The sequence below is a fragment of the Gopherus evgoodei genome, chromosome 11 (genome assembly GCF_007399415.2).
Source record: "Gopherus evgoodei ecotype Sinaloan lineage chromosome 11, rGopEvg1_v1.p, whole genome shotgun sequence".
Taxonomy (NCBI): domain Eukaryota; kingdom Metazoa; phylum Chordata; order Testudines; family Testudinidae; genus Gopherus; species Gopherus evgoodei.
Genome location: NC_044332.1, coordinates 67275553 through 67301935, shown reverse-complemented (window position 1 = coordinate 67301935; position 26383 = coordinate 67275553). Strand labels below are relative to the sequence as shown.

The following is a 26383-nucleotide window of genomic DNA, read 5'->3' as shown; positions in this document are numbered from 1 at the left end:
TTATTCCTGGGCTGTGTGCATCTCCGAGCCCCATGGTAATTACTGTTTCCCCTTTACAGATTAGCTCTGCTGTTGTGAAACTTGCATCTCACACAGGAGCCCTGCTTGTTCCCTTATCAATTGGAACATGAGGAATGATCATTCCTCACCGACATGCAGTGATAACAGTGAATAATAGCACAGAAGGGAAGAGGACGGTATTAGGAACATGCTCAACGGAGGTGCTTGCTATTCTTGGGACAGGATCCTGCTGCAAAGCAGGAGGCAGTTTGGGGGTGCTGCTATCATTGCTGATTCTATCTAGGGTTCAGCAGCAGGAGAGGAGCATTGGTTCGAGATGATAAAAGCTAATTCCAGCCAGGAGACCAGAAGGAAGATGAACTATGTGAAAGAAACTGAAGGGACCGAGAAAGCAACAGTGGAGAGCACCCAAATAGCCTGATGATCTCTCGTGCATAGGGATGAAGAAAACAGACAGCAACTGACCATGTGGAGCATCCTGGTGATTCTTTTCTGGTTTTCAACTCTAATTGTAAGTATTTGCAGTTGTTTATTTTATAGATCCTGGAATCACACGTGGTATAAATAAATACGCACATTCCGTGGGGCAGCACAGTCTGATCTAGAGAACACCAGACTGAGTGACAAGAGTCCTGGTTCTACTCCTGGCTCTGCCGCTTGACTCACTGTGTGACCCTGGCAAGACATGGCAATGTTCTGTGCCTCGGTTTCCTCATCTTCCACTGGGGAGAATAATGCTTACCCACTTTTGTCAAGAACCTGAAGCTCTGTGGGTGAACGAGTGATTATCTACAAGGCAATTTTATATAAAGGGCCAATGCACTTCACTGGAGCTATACTGATCTGCATCAGCTGGGAATCAGAGCCATAAGCTTAAAGTGAAACTGGTTAAAACGTACATTTAAAAAAATATATTTCAGCATTACTAACCTCTCACTTGTTTCAGACTGGAAGAATGAAATATTCTGACATGCTTTACAACATATATTTTGGTTTGCTAGCATAAGATTCCTAAAATATTGGGTTTTTACCCCATTATTCACCCTCCAGTACCCCTGTGTCTACTAGTTACAAAGGATAGCTGAACTTGGGGCAAAATCAAGGCAAACTGGTCAGCTTACACCATTTTTTTCTAACGAGTATAAAATCAATACCTGAATACATCCAGGGTAAACGAAGATGAGCTGGTGCAGATGAGTACAATTTTATTCCATTTGGTGAAGAAGAGCTGCGCACAACTTTATTGCAGTCAATGCAACAGATTTGCATTTACTCCAGCCAGGAATTTGGCCCACGGTTGCTGGAGAATGCGTTAAACCAGTGGTTCTTAATCAGGGATACATCTTCCAGGGGGTACATCAACTCGTCTAGATATGTGCCTAGTTTTACAACAGGCTACAGGAACAGCACTAGCGAAGTCAGTGCAAACTAAAATGTCATACAGACATTGACTTGTTTATACTGCTCTATATACTATACACTGAAATGGAAGTACAATATATTCCAGTTGATTTATTTTATAACTATATGGTAAAAATGAGAATGTCAGCAATTTTTCACCAATAGTGTGCTGTGACACATTGATATTTTTATGTCTGATTTTGTAAGCAAGTAGATTTTAAGTGAGATGCAACTTGGGGTACGCAAGACAAATCAGATTCCTGAAAGGGCTACTGTTGTCTGGAGAGGTTGAGAGCCACCGTATTAAGATGGATCTAGGCATTCTGTTTCCATGATGAATACAGGTGGCTGACTTTTTGCTTTTCAATCAGCTTCCACAATAAAAATAGTGAACATCCTTTTCATGTAGTACCAGCTTCTTCTTCTTTTTGCTTTCAGGTTCTTAGGCTCTAGCCCGGGGGTACTCTAGATTTTTGTTTTATTGAGGACTCCAAAAGCACCCACTTTCTTCTGTGATTCCAACCACCCAATTCTACCTACCACCTATATCTTTTGTGCCTCATATCCAAGAATCCTTTGTTCCCTTTCAATCCCGCTCAAACACATAAACCAACCCCCGACTATCATACAACATAATAACATATTGATTTGTTTTACATTCAATGTGCTATATATGGCCATGGCTGCTATTTAAGTTCAATATGTACAGATCTGACAGTTACACAAGTTTAAAAATGTCTGGAAAAGGATTCTTGATTGTTATTGAAAATGTCCATACACCTAATTATTATAGCTGTTTATATTGGGAACATTTTCTATATAACTAGAACTAACTTTTTTGTTTGTAAATTAAAACCTAGAACCTGTAGGAAATTTTGGGAACCCCTGCCCTGTCAAACAGGAACAACTTAGGCTCAGGGAGGGAAGAGTTATTTAAGTCAAGGCAGTTAGGAAAGCAACTGAGAAACTCTGGAATTAAATGTTGATTTTCCTCAGTAAACACTAGCTTGTGTGCTGCATGCTGCACTAACATGAAAAGAGGCAATGTACAAGGAAATGAAAACTGGATGGGCTCAAAGTCAATGGGGTATAAGGAATGCAGCATCGGGCTGTTTCCTTTGAATTTGTGTATTGTAGACACTAGAGAGATGAATTGTATAGTTCTCTGGTCACTGCATTAATGGGTGCTCAGGACATTGCAGGAGGTTTTCAGCACATCACAGGACTGGCCCCACTATGTGCCCAGATCCTTCATTCCTTGCATACTCCAGGTTCCACTGACATCAAAGAACAAAGGATCAGGCCCAACAGAACCTCTTCTTAGTTGGAAACAAAGTCTGTAACTCAGAAATTGAATTCTTCCTTAACTATCTGCTGAATGTGAAATCCAGCTACCAATACTGAAGCCAGTGACACAACTCATGGGAGTAAGATGAGCATGATTTGGTCTCCCAAACCCGTCATTTTAAGAAATTAAATGTTATATATACAACGTATGCTGTTGAGGGAATAGTTACTCTGGAAAACCAGATACCTAATAAGTTGCCAAACAGACACATATGTTAAAAGCAGACCAAAACATTCTAGGGATAGAAAAATAATGTAAATTCAGAGAAAGATTTTTTTTTTTAATTTCTAAAATAACTTTTCGGGGACCTAAAGGAAATGATACCCAGAGATGATGTATGGTGTTTTAAGAAAAAAAATGATACTGTTTCGGAAAATATCATTAACCTAATAATTAATATTTATTTTTAGTATCTGCTGACCAGCGCCTAGAAAAGTAATATCCACTGTAGAGGATTCTAGGCCATTTTCACTCTTTGCTTTAACAGTTCTTAAAAGTGATTTTCCTATTTTTAATTAATGTTTTGCATTGAATTGAAACACTATTGCACAAATATATCTTAAGCAGGACTGCGGGGTTGTATTGCTAAGTCCTGAAAATGTACTAAACTTCTTTAATAATGTAATTGATTTGGATATAAAAATACTTTTATTAAAAAAGGCACCTAACAAAATTCAGAAATGACTGAATGCAATCTAAAACTAACAACAGAAAATAGTGACTATAATTTGATTTCTTTACACATTTAAATCCAACAAGGCATCCCTCTTTTTGGAAGGCTTTTGTTATAGATCTAATGATTTATAAACTCCAATTTCAAGATTAGTTATTTGTCTCTTATGTGACTATTCTCTGCCTGTGTGATTCCAAAAAGTTCTTCTCATACATGAATGAATGACCTTTCATTATACAAGTAGAATCTCTCTAATCTGGCACTCCCTGATCTGGCAACATCCATGGTCCGGCATAGGCGCCAACTCTGTGGGTGCTCCGGGGCTAGAGCACAGGGAAAAATTAGTGGGTGCAGAGCATCCGCTGGCATGAAGCTCCCCCCTCTGCCCCTCTTCCCCCTGTACCTCTCACACACTGGCAGCCCTGGGCTTACCAACTCTTCCTCCTCCCTCCCAGTGCCTCCAGAGTGCTGCGAACAGCTGATTTGCAGTGTTCACGCTCTGGGAGGGAGGGGGAGGACCTGGGGCTGATGGCTGGGACTCCAGGCAAGGGGCTGGTAGCTGGAACCAGAGGCCATAATTGGAGCCCCTGGGTGGGTGGCTGGGGTCGGGATCCCAGGTGGCAGCACCCTCTGCATCCTTACTTTCTGCGCCTGTGGAGACCTGCTCACACTCTGCATTGACCTCCTGTGGTTCAGCAAATTCTCTGGTTTGGCACCAATCGGGGTCCCTATGGTTCTGGACTAGAGAGGTTCAATCTGCATTATGATGCACAATGGAAGGGGAAAAGAAGGAAATACTGAATAGAATAGACTAATTGGACGAGAGATGATCCACTTTTAAAAAGAGCAAACTCTATTCAGGAAGAAAATATCAAGGAAATATTCTTGAGTGAAAACTTGGTTCCATTGAAGTCAATGGGAGTTTAACTATTGACTTGAATGGGGCCAGGATTTCACTCCTGTTCTTTAGAACAGACTCAGCACTAGAAATCATTATGGATCCTATTGTACAAGGTACTTATCATCTCCTTCAAGATTCTCAATGCTGACTGACATTTCAGTCAAAGCTGAAAGTGCTCAGAAACTTAACATGATTCGTAAAGAGCCACTGCCATGAATTTTACACAAACCTCTCAGTGGCACTTATGCACTCACGTCTCCACCTGCAGCCTCACTGATTTGCAGCAAGATTTCTGAATGAATGAGAGCAGTGTTGACTTTCATGGGATTGTATGTGTACAAGCGATAGAATTTGGCCTAGTTTTGCAAGTGAAAGGCTGGCCTAGAGAATGCCCAGCAATTCTGTGGTCTAGTGTTCTGTAGGGCCACACTCAGCGCTCAGTTATACCAGCACAATCCAAGACCCCACTGATGTTTTTGCAGTGTAACAGAACACAATCGGGCTCCTCGTACAGTATTTAGAGTATAATGGGCCCAAACTTGAACGCATTGATGTCAGTATGGGGGAGCAGGCCCACTGTAAATCATTAAGTGCTTGGATACAAAAGGTTTATTTGTATATGCTGTGTTTCAAGGGCATAAGAAGTGGGGTTTTTACCCACAAAAGCTTCTGCCCAAATAAATCTGTTAGTCTTTAAGGTACCACCAGACTCCTCGTTGTTTTTGTGGATACAGATGAACATGGCTACCCCTCTGATACGTTCAAGGAAATGTCACTCACTATCAGATGATGGAGCTGTAAAGACAATGTTAATCTAAGAACAGTTTTGTGGGTGGCAAATGTTTCAAGAGAAGAAGTCTAACAACTCAACTTCTTTTCAAAATGTGCAGATCAATGCTACCCCACCAGTATGTGACTTGCTGTTTGTCCTGAGGAAGGAAGAAGAACTCTGTGCTGAGACGTTGTCCCAGGAAGGACAGAACAAAACATTTGAAAATGACCAGTTCATGAGTTCAGGTAAATGGTAGATCTATGGGGAAAATTCTAACTTCAGATCATCACCATGGATGTGCGATCTAACACTGTTCCTCTCTATAGGCTTAAACTCTCATAGAAAATCTATGGGAGTGCTACCCCATAGGGAGAACAGCATATTTGTCAAGATCTGTCATGTGGCTCTCAGAGCAGATTTTTGCCTTTAGCGTGAGTACAACCAGTGATGTGGCAAAATTTGCAGATGATACAAAGCTACTCAAGATAGTTAAGTCCAAAGCAGTTTCCTTGCCCCACCTTGTTGGGTGTTTAGTTCCTCCCACCCTCATTTTATTATTATGTCCCTTGGTCCAGGGAAGGCAGCTTGAACTCTCAGCAGGTTCGGATGAACGAAGACTCAGGGAAGCTCAAGGATGAAGTACAGTGCTTCAGAGATGTGCTTCGGTAGATATGAACAGCTGCCTACAAAACATCATGGCCCCAGCCCTGCTACCCACGGTGGTTTGTCCAAGTGGTATCCTACTAACAAGGAGACAGGTTCTTAAGAGAAGCCCTTCGTTAGGAAGGCAACTGTGTACAGAAATGTGTACAGGGTGTACAGTTACTGTGTACAGGGTAACAAACCCACTACTACTCTCCAGCCCCAGCCTGTGACCAAGCCTGCCCTCGGCGACTTTGTTGCTTCTATTACCCAGCATGCATTCCTCACAGGAAAACTAAATGGATGCATAAAGGGTATACAAGAAGAGTGGCATCTCTGTGCTTCCCAGAGGACTTATTCTAATTTTCCAGAGCCCTCATGCTGTGTCTCATGGAAGCACAATAGGTTTCCTTTCCCCCAAGACATTTCCTGTAGTTGAATATTAGGTCACTTGTTTCATATTTGGCTGGTCATATTTGCCAGCAATTGAAGATGACGGAGGTTAGGAGCAGGAGCCTCACAGTCATCCTCTCATCTGCTTTGATCCATCAGAGGATCTCAAAGCACCATACATACACATTCATGAGTTAAGCCTCACAACCCCCTGTCAGGTAGGTCAGTGCTATTATTATAATTTTATTGGTAAGGGAACAGAGCCCCAAAGACGTTTAGACACCTAAAGGTTCAGAAGCAGCTCTAATGTGGAGTGCCTCCATTTTTGTTGCCCCAATGAATGAGATGCTCAGGGCCTGATTTCTAGAGGTGTTCAGAACCTGCCTCTTGTTTGTCCCAAGAGGGTGGAAGTCTTGTATTTGAGGCCCAAAGCTTATGAGGATATTTTGCAAGATTTGGTTCCATTAAATCCAGAACCTAATATTGGTTTAGTCTCCAACTTGAATCCCAAAATCTAGTCTAAACCTACCCTGGATCCAGATCTGAAAACTGCCTCCTTGGCCTGTTTCCATTTGTTACTTGAAATCATCACATGGGATTTGCTACTGGAAAAACAACTGTGAAGAAACCAGTTAAAAACAAAGGGCCACATTCAATCCTTGGTGTAACTTTGTAAATGGAAGTCAGAATAAAGCATTTCTCATAAATCAATAGACTCTGTGATAGGAATGATCAGTCACCCTTTTAGAGTGGCAGAGAAAACCCAGGCAAGTGAGTGTGGGTGGCTGTGTGCCTTTTCCTGGGTAATGACTTCAGAACAGTGGTTGAACTAAAGAGCAGTATTTTCTGCCTCCTGTATGTGTTTTAATGATGGTTTGTTATTACTTTGGTGTCTTATGTAAATAGAGCTGCGGCCTTTTGCTTCTGATATCAGTGAGGTTAATTTAAATTACATCCAGCGAAGGCTGAAGTTGTGGGAACCTGCCAGCACTAATGGTTTCATGCTTTTGTTATCTGCATGATTTTATGCTTGACACCTGTGCGGAGAAATAGACATGCAGTGATCCTCTGGCTGGTGCAGTGTGGAACCAACCCTGGACAACCTGTGGTGGACATAATAGGAGTAAGCATGCAGGAAAGAGGAAGGCAGTTATGCAGGGTGTGGCTCCCCCATCCTCTCCCCCTGCTCTTGTATACCTACCCCAAACCACTATGTAAAAGCTCTACCTGGTGAATGAGGGAGTAGCTGGGCATGGAGTGGGGGTTTGGGAGGGAAAGAGCTTCTGTCGGGGGCATGCTCTCCTTCTGATGACTAACATCCATTAAAAAAGCCCAAACAAACAGGATTAGTTAACTGTGCTCTGCACATTGCTTCTTTCTGTGATGTTAGGGCTGTGCCAAAATCAGGCACAAAACATCTACGCGAAAGGCCGTGCTCTGTAGATTACTGTGTGAATAAAAGGAGCCCTTTGGATTTCCCCACCACTGTTTAAGGGAGGAGAGTTACACTCAAATACCAGTGGGGTGTGTCTACACTGGAGGTGGGGGGCAACTTCCAGCTCAGGTGGACATACAAGTGCTAACTTGGATGGACCTAGTATGCTAAAAACAGAAGTTCAGCCACAGTGGCACTGGTGGTGAGGGGTTAGCTGCCTGAGTAAGTACCTGTATTCCCAGGTGGGACTGTACTCGGTACGGCTAACCCATCCCATTGCTCACGTCACCACAGCTACGCTTCTATTTTTAGCACACTAGCTAGGTCAAAGCTAGCACCTGTATGTATCCAAGCTAGAAATTACACCTCCAGTGTAGGTGTACCCTTAATTACCATAACACTCTTTTTTACACTCCAGTTTATAAGGGGGGGAGGATTCTTTCTTGCCTGAAATGTGCTTGGTGCAGGAGAGTGATTGGGGAGGGAGATTATTAGGGAACTGGGATCTTTATTCATTCTGGCATAATTCAGAACAGTTATGGGACTGCTCTAATTTTTGTTAGCTGGCTATTGTCCCAAAGAGAGCATACACCAGCTGAAAATCAGCAGAATGCAGCGGTGCTCTGCCCTCACTCTGACATACCTCTTACACGGGGGTTGGGATGGGTAGTTGCCACAGGAACCAGTATGCCAGCTTTACAGCAGCTGAGAGATCCCGCCTTTCGGAGGCACTTCTCAAGTGGCCAGCTACATCTAGATTCCAACAGCTTTGTCCACATGAGAATCCGGCTTTATATGTCCGAGGGCAAAAGTAGTGAAAACTTGTTTGTCTGTCCCTCCATTGTCCCTAGAGAAAACCATCTCCCAATATTACAGACTTGCTGGTGTTTAAATTGATATTGTTAGAACAAAAACAACGAGGGGTCTGGTGGCACCTTAAAGACTAAGAGATTTATTTGGGAACAAGCTTTCATGGGTAAAACCCCCCATTCTTTAAGGTGCCACTGGACTCCTTGTTGTTTTTGTGGATACAGACTAACACGGCTACCTCTCTGATACTTGGGAGTTCGAACAGTCTGTTTCACCGGTTTTATATCAGCTCTGTTGACACAGAGCTTTTAAACCCAGACAGCACAGCAGATCTCAACATAAACATCACTGGGGTTAATGTATGGTTTGAGTGAACTGCAGTAGTTAAATTATACTGCTTAGAAATAAACATTTGCCAGGTCAGATAAACATTCAAGCGGAGGCATTTATCAGAGCTGAAAGCCATTGTCTGTAGGTAAGCTACTTGTTTCTAAACGTGATCACTGTCATACAGGAAGAAATCAATTGAAAGATGACAAACGCATTTCTGGAATTTAGAAATGTGTGTTGGTCTGATGGAGGCTGATCCTGTGAGGTACTGAGCACTGTGTAGAAAGTGCCAAGCACTTTTCTCTTTCTCACGTTTTTTTTTTTTACAAAAGTCTCATTTTCCTTCTGTGTCACAAAACAAAAACAAATTTTGAAATCTGGAAAATTTTCACAAAATGTAATTCTTGTTTTCCAGCCAGCCCCATTCATCAAGGCGTTCAGCACCTTGCAGGATTGAGCCCTTAGTATGCAAATGCAGCATCGTGCTAGCTGCCTTGTTTCTCAGACTGTTACATTGGTGGTGGGAGGGGGAAGTGGGGCTAAAATGAATATAACTGAGTGAAAGCAAGTGTAACTTTTTTCCATACACAAATAGCAAAACAGGTCATTTCAATTTGAATGAATTGTGCTGAAATGAAGAGAGCACCAAAACAAGAAAGAACAAAAGTAAAGTGTGTGTGTGTGTGTGTGTGTGTGTGTGTGTGTGTGTGTGTGTGTGTGAGAGAGAGAGAGAGAGAGAGAGAGAGAGAGAGAGAGGGAGAGCACAAAGGGTGTGGGGTGTGTTCTTCTCTGCAAACAGTCTGCACTCAGAATGTCTGCCAGTCATTGCAGAGAGCAGAAACCTTAGTGAGTTAAAGATGCAGTACAGAGCAAAAGTCACAACAGTTACATTACTAAATACATTGCAAGTGGGATCTCAAATCAATAAAGGTGGGGCCTCAAATTGAAATAATTGGTGGGAAAGTAGGTTCAAACAGTACAGTCTCAAAAGCATGGCTTGTGCAAGAAATAATGTCGTTAGTCAGCCCTCTGTCAGATTTGACTAGTAGTTGGGAGGGAATAATGATCTTTCCTTCCCCCTAACTTGTGACTAACCGGTGTAATTCGTTTACTTTATAATCACAGTCATTGCTTTTCTAGAATAGCTAAATTAAGTTTTGATCTCTTACAGCAGGAAAGCAATCGAGAACCACAGCTGAGCCCAGAATGCTGTACATTAACATTATTCACTCTAACACAAGCTCAGCTGTAATGCATGAGGTGTTGAAATGGTAATCAGCATTTACATTTGTACAAATCTGACATCAATGCAGTATCTTCTGGCTTTTTCTGTAATATAATTTTGTAGCTGCTTAACATATTAGTCAAGGTGTGCATTTTTGTATTTATACAAATGAATTGTGGTTTGTACGTAAAAGACTAGATGCTTTCCAAAGGGCAGTTTTAGAAAGGCAGAGGTGACCCAAACAATTCATTAAACTGTTATTGTGATAGAGGAGCATGGGCCAAGAGCATGATCTAAAACCCATTGAAATCAATAGAAAGACTTCCATTGACTTCCCTCTGCTTTTGAATCAGGCCCCAGCTCTTCCTCATCCTGACAAAGCAAACAGTCCAAAGGAATTAAGGGAACTACCTGGAGCTAGAGGATGAAGACATCATTGTCTTCAATAGAAGCATTAAAGCCCCCTTAAAGCCCTTCAGACTTGTTTTTAAGAGTACAGTACTGAATGTTTTTATTCTCTGAAGATGTGACTGTCCAGGGAATATGGTCAATGATGCTTCTGTTCTTACAACATAGGCACATGTGCTGGAATGTGGGATAACATGAGCTGCTGGCCTACTTCATCAATTGGACAGACTGTCAATGCTCATTGTCCAGAATTCTTCCAAATGCTTACTGGAAAAAAAGGTAAAATAAAGTAATTTAAAAGAAAATCCTTTCACTGTAATTTGATTTTAAAAGAGGACACTTTCAGGTCAGATTTCATTTTTAGAAAATCTAAACTCAGAAAAATTGTTTCCACGTTTTTTTAAAGGCCAATGACCAGAATTCTGTGGTGTTTGCAGCCTGAACATTTTCATCATTGCACTAATGCAGGAGAGCTTGAAAATGAAACTGACTAAAAACAAAAATAAAATGAACTACTCTCTTTTTATTGTGGTGATCCATAAGGCTCAGACAGGGATGAAGAACATTTTTTGTTCTTTCATTTTGAAAGACTTTTTATTTGAAAATACAACTTATTTTATACCTAATTTAAAAAAGAAAAGAAAAAAGGTTGAAATTGGAGCAAAATGTTTGAAATTTTCAAAACAAAATGTTTCAATTGACCCAAGCTGTTTTTTGTTTTATTTTCAGTTTGAAAAAAAATCAACTTTTCATCCCGATTCAAAATGGGGAAATGTTGAATATTCTCATGGGATGGGAAAACTATTTCACAACCAGCTCTACTCATGATGATTTTTGGCTGGAAAAGCAGGAGCCCCTGTATACTAAAAGCACAGCCACTAATTCAGCCACTAGAGGGAGCTGCTAACACTTGAGAAGGTCCAATATTTAGTCTGTCCAGTAGAAAACAGTAGCATAAATATAAAAGTTGGATGGTGCTTGGAGTGGAACAGAGGTCGTACATCCAAAGGTTACTATCTGAAATCATGGGTGCATTCTGTTATCTGAAGGAAAGGGAAACCATAACTCTAGCAATTCTAAATTTAATTTGCTGCTAAGAAACGCAGCATCTGAATTGTAGTGAGTCACTAAAAATAAGCAATGATCAAAGCAAGTGGGTTCAAAACAGAATCACAAGACAATGTCCACAAGCATTAAATTATTTTTTTTATCTCCGTTCATTTAGTATCTTGGGTTGAAATCACAACAGTTTAGTTCCAATGTAGCTACATTCTGTTCTATTACATACACTATGACTTGTTTGTGACTCATACGTTTAAACTCTTAAAATGTCTACTGCCCTGTCTTATGCAATTTTAAGGGGGAAACCAAATATACACAAGATTTGTTTATTTGCAAGAAAAACAACTGCCAAAAGTTTGCTTTCTTAGCCACTTAGCTACAAAGAATACTGATAGCCACAAATACAAAAGAACCACATTAGGGACACTGATGAGTCTGAACCAAATCCTCGATCCAAACATCCCAGAGCTCTGGGATCTAGATCTGTATCTGCATCACAAACATCTTGGCTGATCCCTACCTGTGTAATGAGCTGAAACAAAAGTCAGGACCCAAATATCGTATGAGTGAAGGTCCGATCCAGATCTGCATGTTGAGTCTCACACGCATTCAGGGTGGAGTCTCAGCAGAGTATAAAAGAGAGCATGTCGTGATTTCCCCAAAATATACATATTTCCTAAAAAACAAATAGCATCGTTAAAACCATGCTCATGTACATCAATATTAAATTTCCTTCTTGATTAAGCATCTAAAGCTCTGCACTTTTGTGCACACCCAGCCCCCTAGCTCTTTATCATGCCTTGTCCTCTTTGACACACTTAGAGCCTTTCTTCCTACTCTGGGTTGTCAGTTATAGCCCACTTCTAAGCGCTGCATTTTGGTTTAAGGTAATGTTGCTTATCTCTGTCTGACAGAAACACACCACAGTCTGCTTCTACAGTCAAGGACACTTGCATTCTACTTTGTAGGCAGGCTGAGAGGGAAGGATGGGGTAGGGAGGCGGTGGGGAAGAAAGATGTGGATTGTCAAGAGATGCTCCATCTTCTCCTTTTTGCTGACGTGCTGCAGCAGAACTTAGAAAAATGTGACTCAAAACTGACCTTTCCAAAGACATTAGCTGGAGCAAAGACTTCCAAAAAATTAAATAATAATCTAATATCTGGCACATCTCTAATTCCTGCCACCCAAGGAATTCAAAGCCTGTGTCAGGCATCTTTCTTTCCACCTGATCTTTAAGTGACAGCCTTTTTTCAAAGGTCATAGTAAACTCAGGACAAAATGTAGATGGGCTGTCAGTATATCGGAGTTTCCTGTCTGGTGCAGCAACCCAAATGTTGCTCTGATTTATTCTCCATATAATACTGCTGACTCCAATGGGGTACCACAAGGCATGAGCCAGTGCAAAAATCTCACAGGGTGTGCATCTTAGTTGTTTTTTCTTCTCTCCTTTGAGTATTGGAAGGATCTTGCCCAACTCTCTTGCTGCAGAAATGTGATAGCTTAACTTAGAACCACTGGGAAAATAGAAACCATGTGATACCATCCAGGAAAACAAAACTTGTCAGGAACCAGCTGTGGTCATTGAGAAGTTGAATATGGCCTTCTGAGTCATGTCTCTGCACTGGAAGAGTACAACAAGAGATGGAGAAGATCAAGTGGGTTTGTCCTGAGAATGGTTGCTGATGAGGTTGGCATCCATGGAATCCTGACCATATTGAAGTCATTGGGAGTTTGATTCAGTATCACCAGTATTTTATCCCATATCTGTAGAGCAATGGTTTTCAAACTTTTTTTTTCGCAGACCACTTGAAAATTGCTGAGGGTATCAACAGACCACATAATGATCTTTCCAAATGTTATTTGTACCGTTAGCTAACTATTGTAATGCACTTTGGATAAAAGCGCTATATGCCTTAATAATCATTAACATTTTTAATGCAGTGGATGTGCCCTCTCTCCCCCACCGCAGCAGCCTCCGAGCTGAGGTTCTCTCCTCTGCCAGAGCAGCCACAAAGCTGAGGCTGGGAAGGAGGCGCCGTCTCTCCCCTGCAGCCGCAGCTCTGGAGCTGGGGAAAGTCGCCCCTTTCTCTGGCCGTCATAGCCCTGCACATCTCAAATTCCCTGCACCCCCTCTTCTCATGCCACTACCTCCTCCCCACCTTACATGTGCATCTTCTCCAGGGTCCAGGCACCTAATTAGTGGAGGCATGCCTGCACAGCTCCACTAATTAGGTGGGTGGCCCTTCATTCTGTCATGTGTGGCTGCCTAGACATGCACCTTAGAGGGAACTATCTGTGGACCACCTGAATGGAGCTCGTGGACCACAGTTTGAGAACCTCTGCACTAGAGCAGATGAGACAGTGGTAGCTCCTGGATGACAGTTGTGCATGGCTATTGTTATTACCCAGACTTTATTTCTTGGCAAAAATACCTTTCTCTTCAGCATCCCATGTGGATTAGATGGCCATAGCAGCAACCAATCAGAGTTATTTTTCTCCATTGATCTGATGTTGGCTTGTAGCTTGTCTAGGCCAAGACCAGGAGTTTTTTCTTGTAGTATGAGGTGCCTAATACAAGTTCGAGCACTGTGACGTCAATACACTTAACCACATTCAGTGTGTGATTGGTCCTCTAGAAATTCCACATATAGATTGCTTCTGATTATGTTGCAAATCCCAGCTCATTGTGATTTACTGTATGTAAAATCCATACATATGCATGCTCACTAGGGAAAAACTATTGAGGAACATTCCTGTGAATGTAAGTTTCAAGGAATGCATCACAATTCAGATTGTAAACTGAGTTCTTGCTGGAAGCCCGCTGCTCAACAGCCTGGTAATACAGTCAGTCAGGTGCTGTTCTTCTTCCACATGGTAGAAAACCCACAGATATGGTTTACTGCTATAAGAAGGACTTGTATCCATGTTATAATTCCACAGGACTAAGTTCTCCACTCTTGCTGGCACACATGCGCACAAATCAGATGTTTTCCTTGTAAATCCCATAAAAATACACAAAATACACACACACTCACAGTTGTGTTTTTAAAAGAAGAGATGAGCCATCGCTCAGAATCGCAGCAGTGATTTCGTATAGACGGAACAGAGCCCTCAGACCTGAGGCACTATTCGTACTGTTATGAGCTGGGTGAAACCTTGTTATGGGTTGAGTTAAAACCTTTTTCAAAGTGATGTGTAAATGCACCCTTCATTTAAGATAGTTGTAAGAAACACTTCAGGGGCCACACCTAAAACTGAAAAAAGAGAATCTGCCCAGAAACTAGCACCAGGTGGGTGGCAGGTTGGGTTCCTCTGGGCATTGTGACCAGGTGTGTGAGAAAACACAGGCAAACAGAATAGACAAAGGGCAGCCAGAGAGAGGGAGGGATAGCTCAGTGGTTTGAGCATTGGCCTGTTAAGCCCAGTATTGTGAGTTCAATCCTTAAGGGGGCTACATAGGGATCTGGGGCAAAAATCAGTACTTGGTCCTGCTAGCGAAGACGGGGGGTTGGACTCAATGACCTTTTAAGGTCCCTTCTAGTTCTAGGAGATGGGTATATCTCTAATTTATATAGAGGCAGGGTGTGTGTGCATGCAGGGTTGGCTCCAGGCACCAGCAGAGGAAGCACGTGCCTGGGGCAGCACATGCTAAGGGGACAGCAGTTTTGGGGAGGCACAGTCTGGGCAAGGTTTGGTTTTTTTTGTTTTTTTGCTGTGGCATTTCGGGCTCAGTAGTCCGAGCAGCTTTTTTTTTTTTTTTTTTTTTTTTTGCTTGGGGCAGCAAAAATGGTAGAGCCAGCCCTGTGTGTGAGAAAGCCAGAGTCAGGCAGCAGGCTAGCCTGTGAGTGCAGTGTGACCCTGAAAGAGGCTGGGGAGAGAGAGTGAGCAAGCTTTTGGGTCTACTAGCTACAGAGGCTTGGGGCTGTGAGCTACGAGACTACTCCTCTCGATTCTGGTTCCTCCTGTGTTCAGAGGAGCAGGACTTCATGCTCTCCTTGTGGCTAAACAAGGAAAAATACCAGAATCCATCAGTTTCTAGTTCCAACTGGAGCATCCTGAAGGCCGCAAAATTTAACTAGACTCTCAAGTCAAAAAGGGGCAACATTATTCACTGCTGCAAGTCAAACATCTTGTCCTCTCATCAGACAGAGATAAGCAATCAGACCTCTGAGCTAGGGATCTTCAGAAAAATGTCAGACTTCTCCCAGGGCATGAATCTGTGGTGCAATGAGTCACAGATTTGCTGTTCCCAGAACACAAACCAGCAAACACCAGATGTACACAACAGCTTTGCTTATTTATGTTTCAGTTAATAAATGGCACCTGTCACAACTGTCCCTGGATGCGTGAACAATATTATAAGAACCACACAATGCATTGGACAAATATCAATATAATTAACTCGCCACCTCAGCAATAAACAGCATGCACTATGCACAGTAATTCTCTTCCTCACCACCCCCCACCCTGAGAAAAAAGACTGACGTATTGGTGGGCTTTGCACTGGGCTTCTAAAGGTTAACAGACTCAGCCCCTGAACTCCAGAGTCAATGTCCATAGCTGAGAATCACATCTCCAGCTCCCAGATGTTCAAGACTAGGGACTACTAATCGAAACACCTCAGCTGATCTCAGTTGCTGTGAAGACACAGATGCAGAGAAGCATTTGTGTAGCCCACAGCCAAACAGTATAGGGCTGTAGGGTCTGGTCTAGCTCCCAATGAAGTAGGGTGACCAGAGGGCAAGTGTGAACAATCGGGACAGAGGATGGGGGGGGGAATAGGCGCCTATATAAGACAAATCCCCAAATATCGGGACTGTCCCTATAAAATTGGGACATCTGGTCACCCTATACTGAAGCCAATAGCATAACTCTCAATAACTTCATTAATACAGGATTGTAGGCCTGAACCATAGCTCATTGTGGCCAGTGAAGTCTAGCCCTTCTAGACACTCAGGTGGTTAATTTTGCTTCTGTTTGGCTACTAGCTACATCAAAAAGATGCTCACACGGATAGCTGCATTTCACCTGTATTCTGCACTCCAAGAAGGGAACTATTCTACATGCTGTTGGAACAATGCCATTTGCTTGTTACTGATCAGCAGGTGCAATAGTCATCCTGGTACAGCTGGGAGACATTACACCTTGCTTTGTTACTGCTGCCACAATACAGGTTTTGTGCATCGAAACTGCACCAGTGAAGGCTGGTCAGAGACATTCCCGAGACCCGATGTTGCTTGTGGCTATGACGTGAACGACACTGCCAATGAGGAGAGAGTGAGTCTGATTTATTGTTTGTAAGTTACATTTTGTTGCTTCATGAAACAATGATCTCAGGGGAGAGATATTTCAAACGAATAGCAGAGAGAAAAGATGGTGTCTGCGGTTCAAGTGTGACATTGAGAGTCAGGCGCGGGGATGTCTGAGTGAGTGTGTCTGTCTGTCTGTCCGTCCGTCCCAGAAGATCTTCCAGTTTGCACACCACACTCCTTGTCCAAACGTAGAATACCCGTGTTTATGAAAAAATATAGATGTGAAACAATACAAAGAAAGAAAGTAGATGCTCTTCTCTTAACCCGTCAAAATGGGCTGATTTCCAGGAGATATTTAAAACTTAAAGCAAAGACTCGAATGTATGTCTCTTTACAGCGCATCTATTTCATGAAACTGAAGACAATGTACACAGTTGGATATAGTACCTCCCTTGGGACTCTGACAGTAGCCTTAGGAATCCTGGCCTCATTTAGGTGAGGGGAAGTTCTATGCCATTTGTTTGCATTTGTTCGGAACCACTGATTAATCCATAGAAGCCCCATATTCCTTTGTTTGCTTTCAGATTAATTTAAATCGTGAACATTTCAAAATTGTTATAGAAATCAGAGCTGGAAATGCACTTGGGGTCACTAGTCCATGTCCTGTTAATGCAGGATTCTTCCCTGTAGCATGTTTTTTCTGTGCTTTTGCGAGGCTGGTTTCCAAGGTTGGCGCTGCCACCATATACTTCCTTTACGAGACAAGCTCACATTTTAATAGTTCTCACCCACAGGAAGCTTTTTCTTTGCTATTCAGCCTAAATTTCCTTTTTTAAATGCATTTTTTGGGCCTACAACTGGAGTAACTGCATTAGCTGCAGTACAGTATTTCATATTTATACAAGCGTGACAGTGTACAAATTTGAGCCCCGGGCATGTATAATTTATGTACGCTGGAGGCTTGATTTTGTTGATTACTCAACCAAATAAACTTCATTTATCATAAATAATATATCAGTAAAGTGCCTTCGGAACCCAAAATGCTTTGCAAACTATAGTCCGTCCTAAGCTTCGAGGCACAGATTTGTCCAGAATCTAGACAGCAACACTGATGGGCAACCAGCTCTGGGTGGGGGGCAGCAGCTTGGCACACATCACGGTTCAGAATGTGCAGGGAGGGGAAATTTTGGCCAGAGCTATTACAGATATTACCCTCAACTTTTAAGGCTGTGTCCTGATATCTTCCCTGTAAGAGCAGAGATGACTTTGTTTTTTCAGATTTTCTCAAAAGAAACCCCTTGGGATGAGTAAATTGCATGGAATTAACACTGATGTCCCTTGAAGGACAAAGAGCTGAGTTGATTCTGCTAGGCTTTGAATCTGTAGGCCCTGGTAGCCTAGGCCTTTGAAGCCTGATGAGATCATAAAGCCTTCCCCTTCATGTAACTTCATGAGATTTCTCTCTTTTGGGTACAGAAGACTCCATTGTACGAGGAACTACATCCACATGCATCTGTTTACATCCTTCATTTTCCGAGCCTTGTCAAACTTAATCAAAGACGCCGTTTTGTTTTCTTCTGAGGATGCTAACTACTGCGGGGCACACACGGTAAACCCCCAGACTTCCAGAATCTTCAGTTCCCCTCCCTTCCACTGGAATTTCATCGAGGCAGTTTGTAAGGAAATGCTTATGCAGGAAAGAGAGCCTACTTCCTTGGTCTTTCCTTAATATAGAGAGTTATTGGAGAAGAAAGCGTTGTCTTATCATATAAAAGCACCTCTCTCTCTCCCTCTTGTCACTTTATTGTGCATGTTAATTGTGTCAAGCTGAAATTCTCACCGTCTTTTACAACTTTGGGCTAGACATTGGTTTTATTCTCTCCTCCCAAGGAAGAATCCAAATGGATGGGGGAAGTGCTCTGAGAACTCTGTGGGAAATCCTGGCTTCACTGAAGTCAATAGGAGTTTTGCCATTGATTTAGATTAAGCCAGGATTTCACACTCCGAGCTGAATCTTGCAGAGTGTCACAGGATTTCTGTCTTCTCTGTGTGTGATTGGGTGGAAGATGGCCACATGGAAGAGGAAAAGGGAGTACTCATTCGACCATGGAGAGCCTGCCCTTAGCTCACCTGCATAGGCAAGAAACCTTTATCCATGGCTGTCTTAGGAGGCACGAAGTCATAAGCTTCCTCCTCTGCAGCAATGCATTATTCCCTCCCCCTTCCAAGGGGTAGAGGCCATGGAAAGAGAGTCAGTGCTACATCTGCTCCCCAGTTCAGCCTCCAGTCCCCACACCAAACCCATGGAGCTCTAACCACCTGTCAGCTATGAGGATGGGCTTCAACCTAGTAGGGTAGGAAAAAGGTTTTTGTTTTCTTGCATATTCATGATCCATTCAATCATTGGCCTCTCTACTGAGGTTGCCAAATTAAGGCATTTGGCATTTGGCAACTCTCTTAGGGACTTATACAGCCCCCATTACCATACAGCCTGAGAATCTCACAGTCTTTAATGTATTTAGCCTCACAACACTGCTGAGAGGTTATTATCCCTGTTTGACAGATGGGGGACAGAGAGAGACTAAGTGACTTTCCCAGCACAGGAAGTCTATGACAGAGTAAGGAAGTGAACCCATCTTTCTCAAGTGCCCTACCCACTGGACCGACGCCCCTTCCTTTCCTGTCAATACCTGGAGTGAGGTATTGACAATCTGTTTCAGTGTTGGATACCAAAAATGATTGTGAATCCATGTTTACCTTCTGACTGTCTGCAGGAAGATAGGTGGAGATGCAACACAAGCTAATGATACTCTATCTGTTTCCTCAGATTGGGTGTAAACTCGTCATGATCTTCTTTCAGTATTGCATCGTGGCTAACTACAGTTGGCTTCTTGTGGAGGGACTGTATCTCCACACCCTTCTGGTTGTTTCCTTCTTCTCGGAAAGGAAGTTCTTCTGGTGGTTCATCGCCCTGGGATGGGGTACTGTTTGGTTATCTTTTCAGTCAAAATAATGGTTGGGTGATTGTTGATTTATCTGTGAGAGGTTTATAGAACAATAACTGGATTTTCCGTTGCAGGCACCCCAACCATATTTGTTATAGCATGGTCCATCACCAGGCGCCTATGTGAAGATATAGGGTAAGCCATTTTAATTAAATACAAGTTTTACTCAATAGGGGAACATGCAACATAAATGTCTATGAAGCAGCTGCATCGATTATTTGCCCATTGAAAGCCTTGTCAGCTGTTATTACTGTTTAACCCTAATGAATCAAACTCCACTTTGCTGAGGTTCAGTTAGCACCTGACGGCGGTGCAGATACTTAAACATTGATTGAGATTTGTGACATTAGGGGGTTCACCCAGACTGGTAAGGAGTTCTGTCACCACTTGCCCTGTAGCCCTGACACCAGCAGCCTGTTCACAGCACAAGGACCTCATCTTGGCTTCCACCAGCCTGACTACTCCATGCAGGGTGACACCAACAGCCCACAACCATCCCCCCTTACAGCATCCAGTCCCTCTCACTGGTCCCTTACAGAAGTTAAGTTCGCTGCTTCCAAGGAGGCAGAGCACACACCAGCATAGGTGTTGGAACTAAGGGTGATAGGGGTGCTACTGTACCCGCTGGCTTGAAGTGGTTTCCATTATACAGTAAAAGCTATTTTATGCACTTCACCAATCAGAAAGCTCTATAAACTGGCATTTCTGATCTTCATTGAAATTCCAGTTTATAGTCCGGTTGATGCGGGGCCAGCAAGGAGTTGGGTGTGGGAGGGGATGCAGGGTGTGGGCTCTGAGAGGGAGGGGACTTGGGGAAGCAGGTTGCGGTGCGGGAGAGGGTGCGGTGTGCCAGATCCGGGGGCTGCTCACTTTGGGTGATTCTCTGCAAGCGGTGACCTGTCCCGGCTGCTCCTAGGCGAAGGCACGGTAGGCGGCTCTGCGTGCTGCCCCTACCCTGCCCCGAGGGCTAGTTCTGCAGCTCCCATTGGCTGGGAACCGTGGCCAATGGGAGCTGCGGGGGCAGAGCTTGCGGGCAGAGGGAGCAGGCAGAGCCGTCTGCTCTGCCTAGGAGCAGCCGGGACAGGTCACCACTTGTGGGGAGCCACCCAAGGTGAGCAGCCTCTGGATCTAGTACCCATCACCCCCTCCCGCATCCCATCCCTCAGCTCCCTCCCTTTTAGTTAACTGGCATTTTTCACTTATTGGCAACCCCTATTCCCCCAACACACTGGATAAAACAGCTTTTACTGTATACAGGACTTACAGTTTGGTTCAATGACTCTCAGCACTCCCACTATATCAATGGTTCAAACACTCCTGCATACCAGCCTGGTAGTTTTAGCTGAGGACTTCAGCCTTCCTTTTAATACACAGCACTGAGATGGATTTGTACTAAAACGAGAATAAGCATATTGACAAAGAACAGATATTTAAGTGACAATAAGTAGGACTAGAAGACACAAGTGCAAGAAAACCAAACACACTTTCTAGTGACTAAAACCTCAGCAAGTTACAATTTTTGCCTAAGCAGGTTTTCTCACCTATAGTCAGTTGCAGCTGCTCTTGGTTTTCAGGCCAAGAAGATCCACAGTTGATGAGCTCTAAGAGTGCTGCTTCCCCTTTGTCCCCTAGGTGATGGATGCCAAAAAGGCTCATCTTCGGCTTATACTTCGCAGAGCCTGTTGTCTCTGTTTCAAGATCCAGGAAGAGTTACTGGGGTTCCAGTTCCATCTCCCATTGTGATTATTAAGCGGTATCCGCCCCCCCCTACACACCCACCCACACCTGGCCTGGTTGTTTAGTTTGCTGGCTTTGTTTTCCTTCTATGCAGATATACTTGTCATTGTCCTTTGAGGTATTACATTGGAGACACATGAAAACGGTGAAATAACATTCCTTTGTCTTAGACAGGCTGGGCTTATGCACTGTTTGCAAAACACCTTTTAAGAACATATTTCCAGCACACCTCCATACTTCTGAATACAACCCCTGTACATACATTGTGCAACGATATTAATGACCAGCGTGTTAGTGGTTTGCCCGTGATACCTTTCATGATACCTTTTAGAAACAGATGATGACAAAGCGTGTTGTAGCAATGAGTATGTCTGGCCCGAAGGGAGTTATTGTATGATGTGCCCTCCGCCAGATGGCGCTGATGGACTCACTATGCACCAAATGATTTAAAACTCTTTTTAAATAGGGTTCATCTACAAAAGCAGGCAGCTTTTTCAAATCTAGTGGATGCCTCCTTTAAAGCCACCTGGCCTTCTCTTTTTGCACTCCAGTAAGAGACTTGGAACACAGCCATTTCAAAGCCCGACTTTGTAGCTGACTTGTAAGAACAATGAAACCTCGGTTCTCTGATGGCTTCTGGTGTTTTCCCCAAGGCTTTTGGATAAATAGGATTGTACTTCATTTTAAGGGCAATATGTCATTTGGCTAGTCCAGGTGCAATCTAGCCTCATTGAAGTTTTCCAGCTGATGTCAGTGGGCACAGGAATAGGCCCTGAATAGAAATTATTTAATATTGTGAAAAATGCAATAAAGACCTATTTGAAGAGCTAAGAAATTAAGACCCTGTGTGAAAACAGTTGGCATTTGGGGGTCTAAAAAGTACATCTTTTTTTTTCTTATTATTATTACAGGTGTTGGGACATTAATACCAATGTTGCTATCTGGTGGATCATTAGAGGCCCTGTAGTCCTGTCTATTTTTGTAAGTCTGTTCTGTAACAAGTGCTTGCAAAGTGCATTTCCAAATGTTGTGAAATCAAAGATCACCCACTTGACGTGTTTTAAAACTATTTGTCAAGTGATTTTAAACATGTGGCTTAACTGGCGTGATACAGCCTCACTGACTTTTGCTTAGTAGGAGTCAGCATCTGTAACTAATGCCTCATGGCTAACTTTACAAAGAAAGCTCTGAGCTTCCTTCCAAGAAGCAAAAGCCTAAGGGGGATCAGATTTCCACATCCTGCTGATTTCACATGAACTTCAACTGGCTTGTGGAAGCTTGTTTTGCACTGTTCCATGGGAGGCTCTGGAGGAGAAACAAAAGGGCGGAAGCTTTCAGCACAACAGTCGTTTTGCCTATGCTCGGACACTGCCTCGCTCAGCAAAGCCCAAACCAACTTGCTTTAGCCCACACAGCCACCAGTTTTAGCTTTTCAATATGAATCCCGGGCCAAATTCTGCCCTCATTTACACCCAGGCAACTCTCTTGGCCCCACAAAGTTGAATGGAAGGCTGGACAACTGAGCAAGTCACTCAGAAAACATAGCAGGACCACAGCATTTCTGTTCATTGACTGCAACAACCTACATTCATGCTAGATAGGGTGAGATTTAAATTCCAGACAGGTCAGGAAATTCAGCGATAAAGTGACAAACGTAACTGTGTATTGGGGCAGAGGAGGGTGTCTCTCCTAGAGCAGCACAAAGCATAGCTATGAAGATGGCTCACATACACCACAATGCAATAATATTTTCATGGATAAAAATAAGGAATCGCTCATTTAACAAATCTACATCACACAGAAGGGCATTCCTATTTGCAATGTCCACTGGGGAAAACACAAAAAACGGTTTCCCTTCATGTTTCCTCAAATTAACCTTAGACCCCAATACAGGGCATTACATTTAATACTGTATGTGTAGGAAAGGGTTATAAGATACAGTGCAGTGGCATGATGAGGAAGCCACTGCAGGTGAGTAAATTAATGGGTCACTAGCTGCATAGTGGATAGAGCACAGAGTACCCAGGTTGGGAGATGTGATGTGAAACACAGATAAGCTGAATTTTATTTCTCCATGCTCCACTCTGGTTTACACGTCTTCTTACCAAGAAAGGAGAACGAATCTGTATCTGACTATATCATATTATTTCTACTCTTTATCTGCAGGCCAAATGAACAGAGAAAGATATTGCTTCCCTTTCCCATTGCCCAAGAAGCAGATCAGCATTTTTAGTTGGCTTTCCTCCTTGCGGAGGAAAACAAAAGCACTTCTACAATGGTTATCATTCTGAAGCCTGCTTTGCCTGTAGTTAATGTGGATCCAGTATCTAAGATCTCCTATATGCAGAATAACAATGATTGTCAAAGGATAACTTTAATGGCTTCCTCTGAACATCTTCACTTGTGTCTAATCAAGCCAGGGCAATCAGCTGGCCCCCTAAAAGCCAAATTTTGAACAGGAGATATTTGAAAATTGTGGCAACTATTCATTTTACCAGAGTGCATCACCTCCCTTTTCTTTGGTGATTGTCTTGAAGTTTGGATAATGAATTCTGTCCCCTATTTAGTTGTGTCTGGATGAAATTAATCCCTTGGCAGAGGGACAGCATAGGGCCTACGTGCTGCTTAAATCTTCCAAATAGGGATTAAATAGGATTTAAGTGATGCATAGGTGGCACACAGGTGAATGTCACCCTCTAGGAGCACCTAGAGATTAATGTATTTAGTTAAATCAGATGGGTAAAGCCAGGCTGCAGGTCCCATGTAGGGCACAACAGTATGCTGCTAATAAGAGATTTCAATAGTCTGACATCTGTCATCCATGTTTGTTGTTTTTACAGGTTAATTTCATTCTTTTTGTAAATATTTTAAGAATCTTGATGAGAAAGCTCAAATCGCCAGAAGGAAGGGGAAATGATTTCAACCAATACAAGTAGGTTATCTCTTTATTATTTAACATATATGTATGTAAACACTTCACCTTTAAGTAGTTCCCTTTTCTCCCATTTTATGATACCATCTTCCTGTTTATTTCTACTCCTAGGAGACTTGCAAAATCGACACTCCTTCTCGTCCCCCTTTTTGGAATTCACTATATCATCTTTGCTTTTTTCCCTGAGGATGTGAACAGCGGCACGATGGAAATTCAGCTGGTTTTTGAATTAGCACTCGGATCATTCCAGGTAATATTTGACATCTATAACCTTTCAATCAAAGAAAGGACATTTCCCTCCCTTTCTAATATCCCAGCTGCAGCAGTAGAAGCCAGATATTTGATCTGCTTTTGGATTTTTTAATCAATTCTAATCTGGAAAATCTGCCCTCAAAATACTAAATCTGGTTATTGATATGGTTCTGTTATTTTACAGGGCTTCATTGTGGCTGTGCTGTACTGTTTTCTCAATGGCGAGGTGAGTTTTCTGCATACACAGCTCCTATTAAGTTATACCTCCACAGGCTCAAGTTTACCACAGCAATGAGCATTAGTTCAAATTATTTCCTCGCATATGAATCTCCTTCTACTTCATCTGCCAGCCTGCTGCCCATTTGCCTAGCTTCACCTCTGAAGTTCCCCACAGTCCTCTTTAGACTTGAGTAACCTATGTAAGTACGTACCATCTGCAAACCTTGCCACCTCTTTGTCCTCCAACCCTTTCCCCTGATTATTAAACACCAGGCCTGGGAGGGAACATTCTGTTAATCACTGGCCATACTGAAAACTGACCATGTATTCCTATACTTTGGTGTCTGTATCTAAACTAGGTTCTAATACTTTACCTTTTACCTCATGACTGCTTAGTTCCCTTAATTGCCTCTTGTGAGGGAATTTATCAAAAGTTTTAATAAATGATGTCATCTTAGATCTTTGAGGCAGGGACTCTTTGTTCTGTGTTTGTACAGCACCTAGCACAATGGAGTCTTGGTCCATGACTATGGGTCCTAGGAGCTACCTCAGTTACTGCAGAGTCAGAAACAGTTTTCTGATCCCAAGAGAATTTGAGATTTCAAAAACTTTCCCCCATCCCAAATCTAGCCAAAAAGTCAAAATCTCAAATGTTCACTAATTGAAAATCTAAAAAACAATTTTGGATCAGGTCAATCAAAATGGTTCCCTTAAATATCAACCTTGAAAAAAATAAATTATAAAATCAATTTACATTTCTAAATGAAAATAGCCATTTCAAAACACAAAAAGGGAACTTTTCATTCTGAAAATGTCAAAACAGGGTGTTTTCATAATTTAGAAACTTTAAAAAAAATTAAAAATGGGAAATTTGTCAAAGACCCTTACCCTTTTCTGAAGAAAAAACCTTTGTTCAGAAAATTTCCAACCAGCTCTAACCGCAATACAATAAAATAATACTATCCAGTAGCTACCTCCATTCTTAAACTCGGGTTAAATAAAGAGTACCTTGTGTGGAACAAACATAAGCTTTGGCTAAGGGGAACTGTCTCTCCTTTTCCCATTGTACTGATTCCCTGCAAAAATGCAAGGTTCTACACATACTTGCTGACCAAAATATTCTGTGACTTCACTGCTTAGGTTCAATTGGAAATTCACAGAAAATGGAGGCAGTGGCATTTAAGCCAACACGTCCACTTGAATCAGCACCTTAGCTCTTCATCCAGTAATGGAGGAAGTGGTTTCACCCAGGTGATGCAGATGATGAAGCCCAGCCCTCAAGAGCAAAAGAGGCAGACTATCCAGAAGTCAAGTGTAATTTAGCAAAGTGCAGTCCAGGGCTTCTTCCGTCCTAAAATATACATGGGCAACTCTCATGGGCTCCACCAGGAACTTCCTGAATGTATCCGAAAGCAGAACTTGGCAATCAGTCAACTGTTCTTGAAGCAGATCTGTTTGTCTATATCCTGTATAGCGGTATTACCACTATGGTTATTTTGCAAGGATTCTGCTCTCCGCACCCCTCCCTTCCCCTTTCTGGTTCCATGACAACTAAAACCAGATTA

At 42.6% G+C, this 26383-nt stretch overlaps 1 protein-coding gene across 1 annotated transcript; it reads left to right on the top strand.

Annotated features, from left to right (window-relative positions):
- Positions 1–487: 487 nt before the first annotated feature.
- SCTR (secretin receptor) lies at positions 488–26141 on the top strand. The gene is made up of 13 exons (XM_030580679.1): positions 488–532; positions 5235–5361; positions 10528–10638; positions 16595–16698; positions 17071–17168; positions 18150–18282; positions 19501–19654; positions 19753–19813; positions 22327–22396; positions 24256–24347; positions 24459–24597; positions 24784–24825; positions 25959–26141. The coding sequence occupies exons 1-13, from the start codon at positions 488–490 to the stop codon at positions 26139–26141; spliced, it is 1359 nt and encodes a 452-aa protein (XP_030436539.1).
- The last annotated feature ends 242 nt before the right edge of the window (positions 26142–26383 follow it).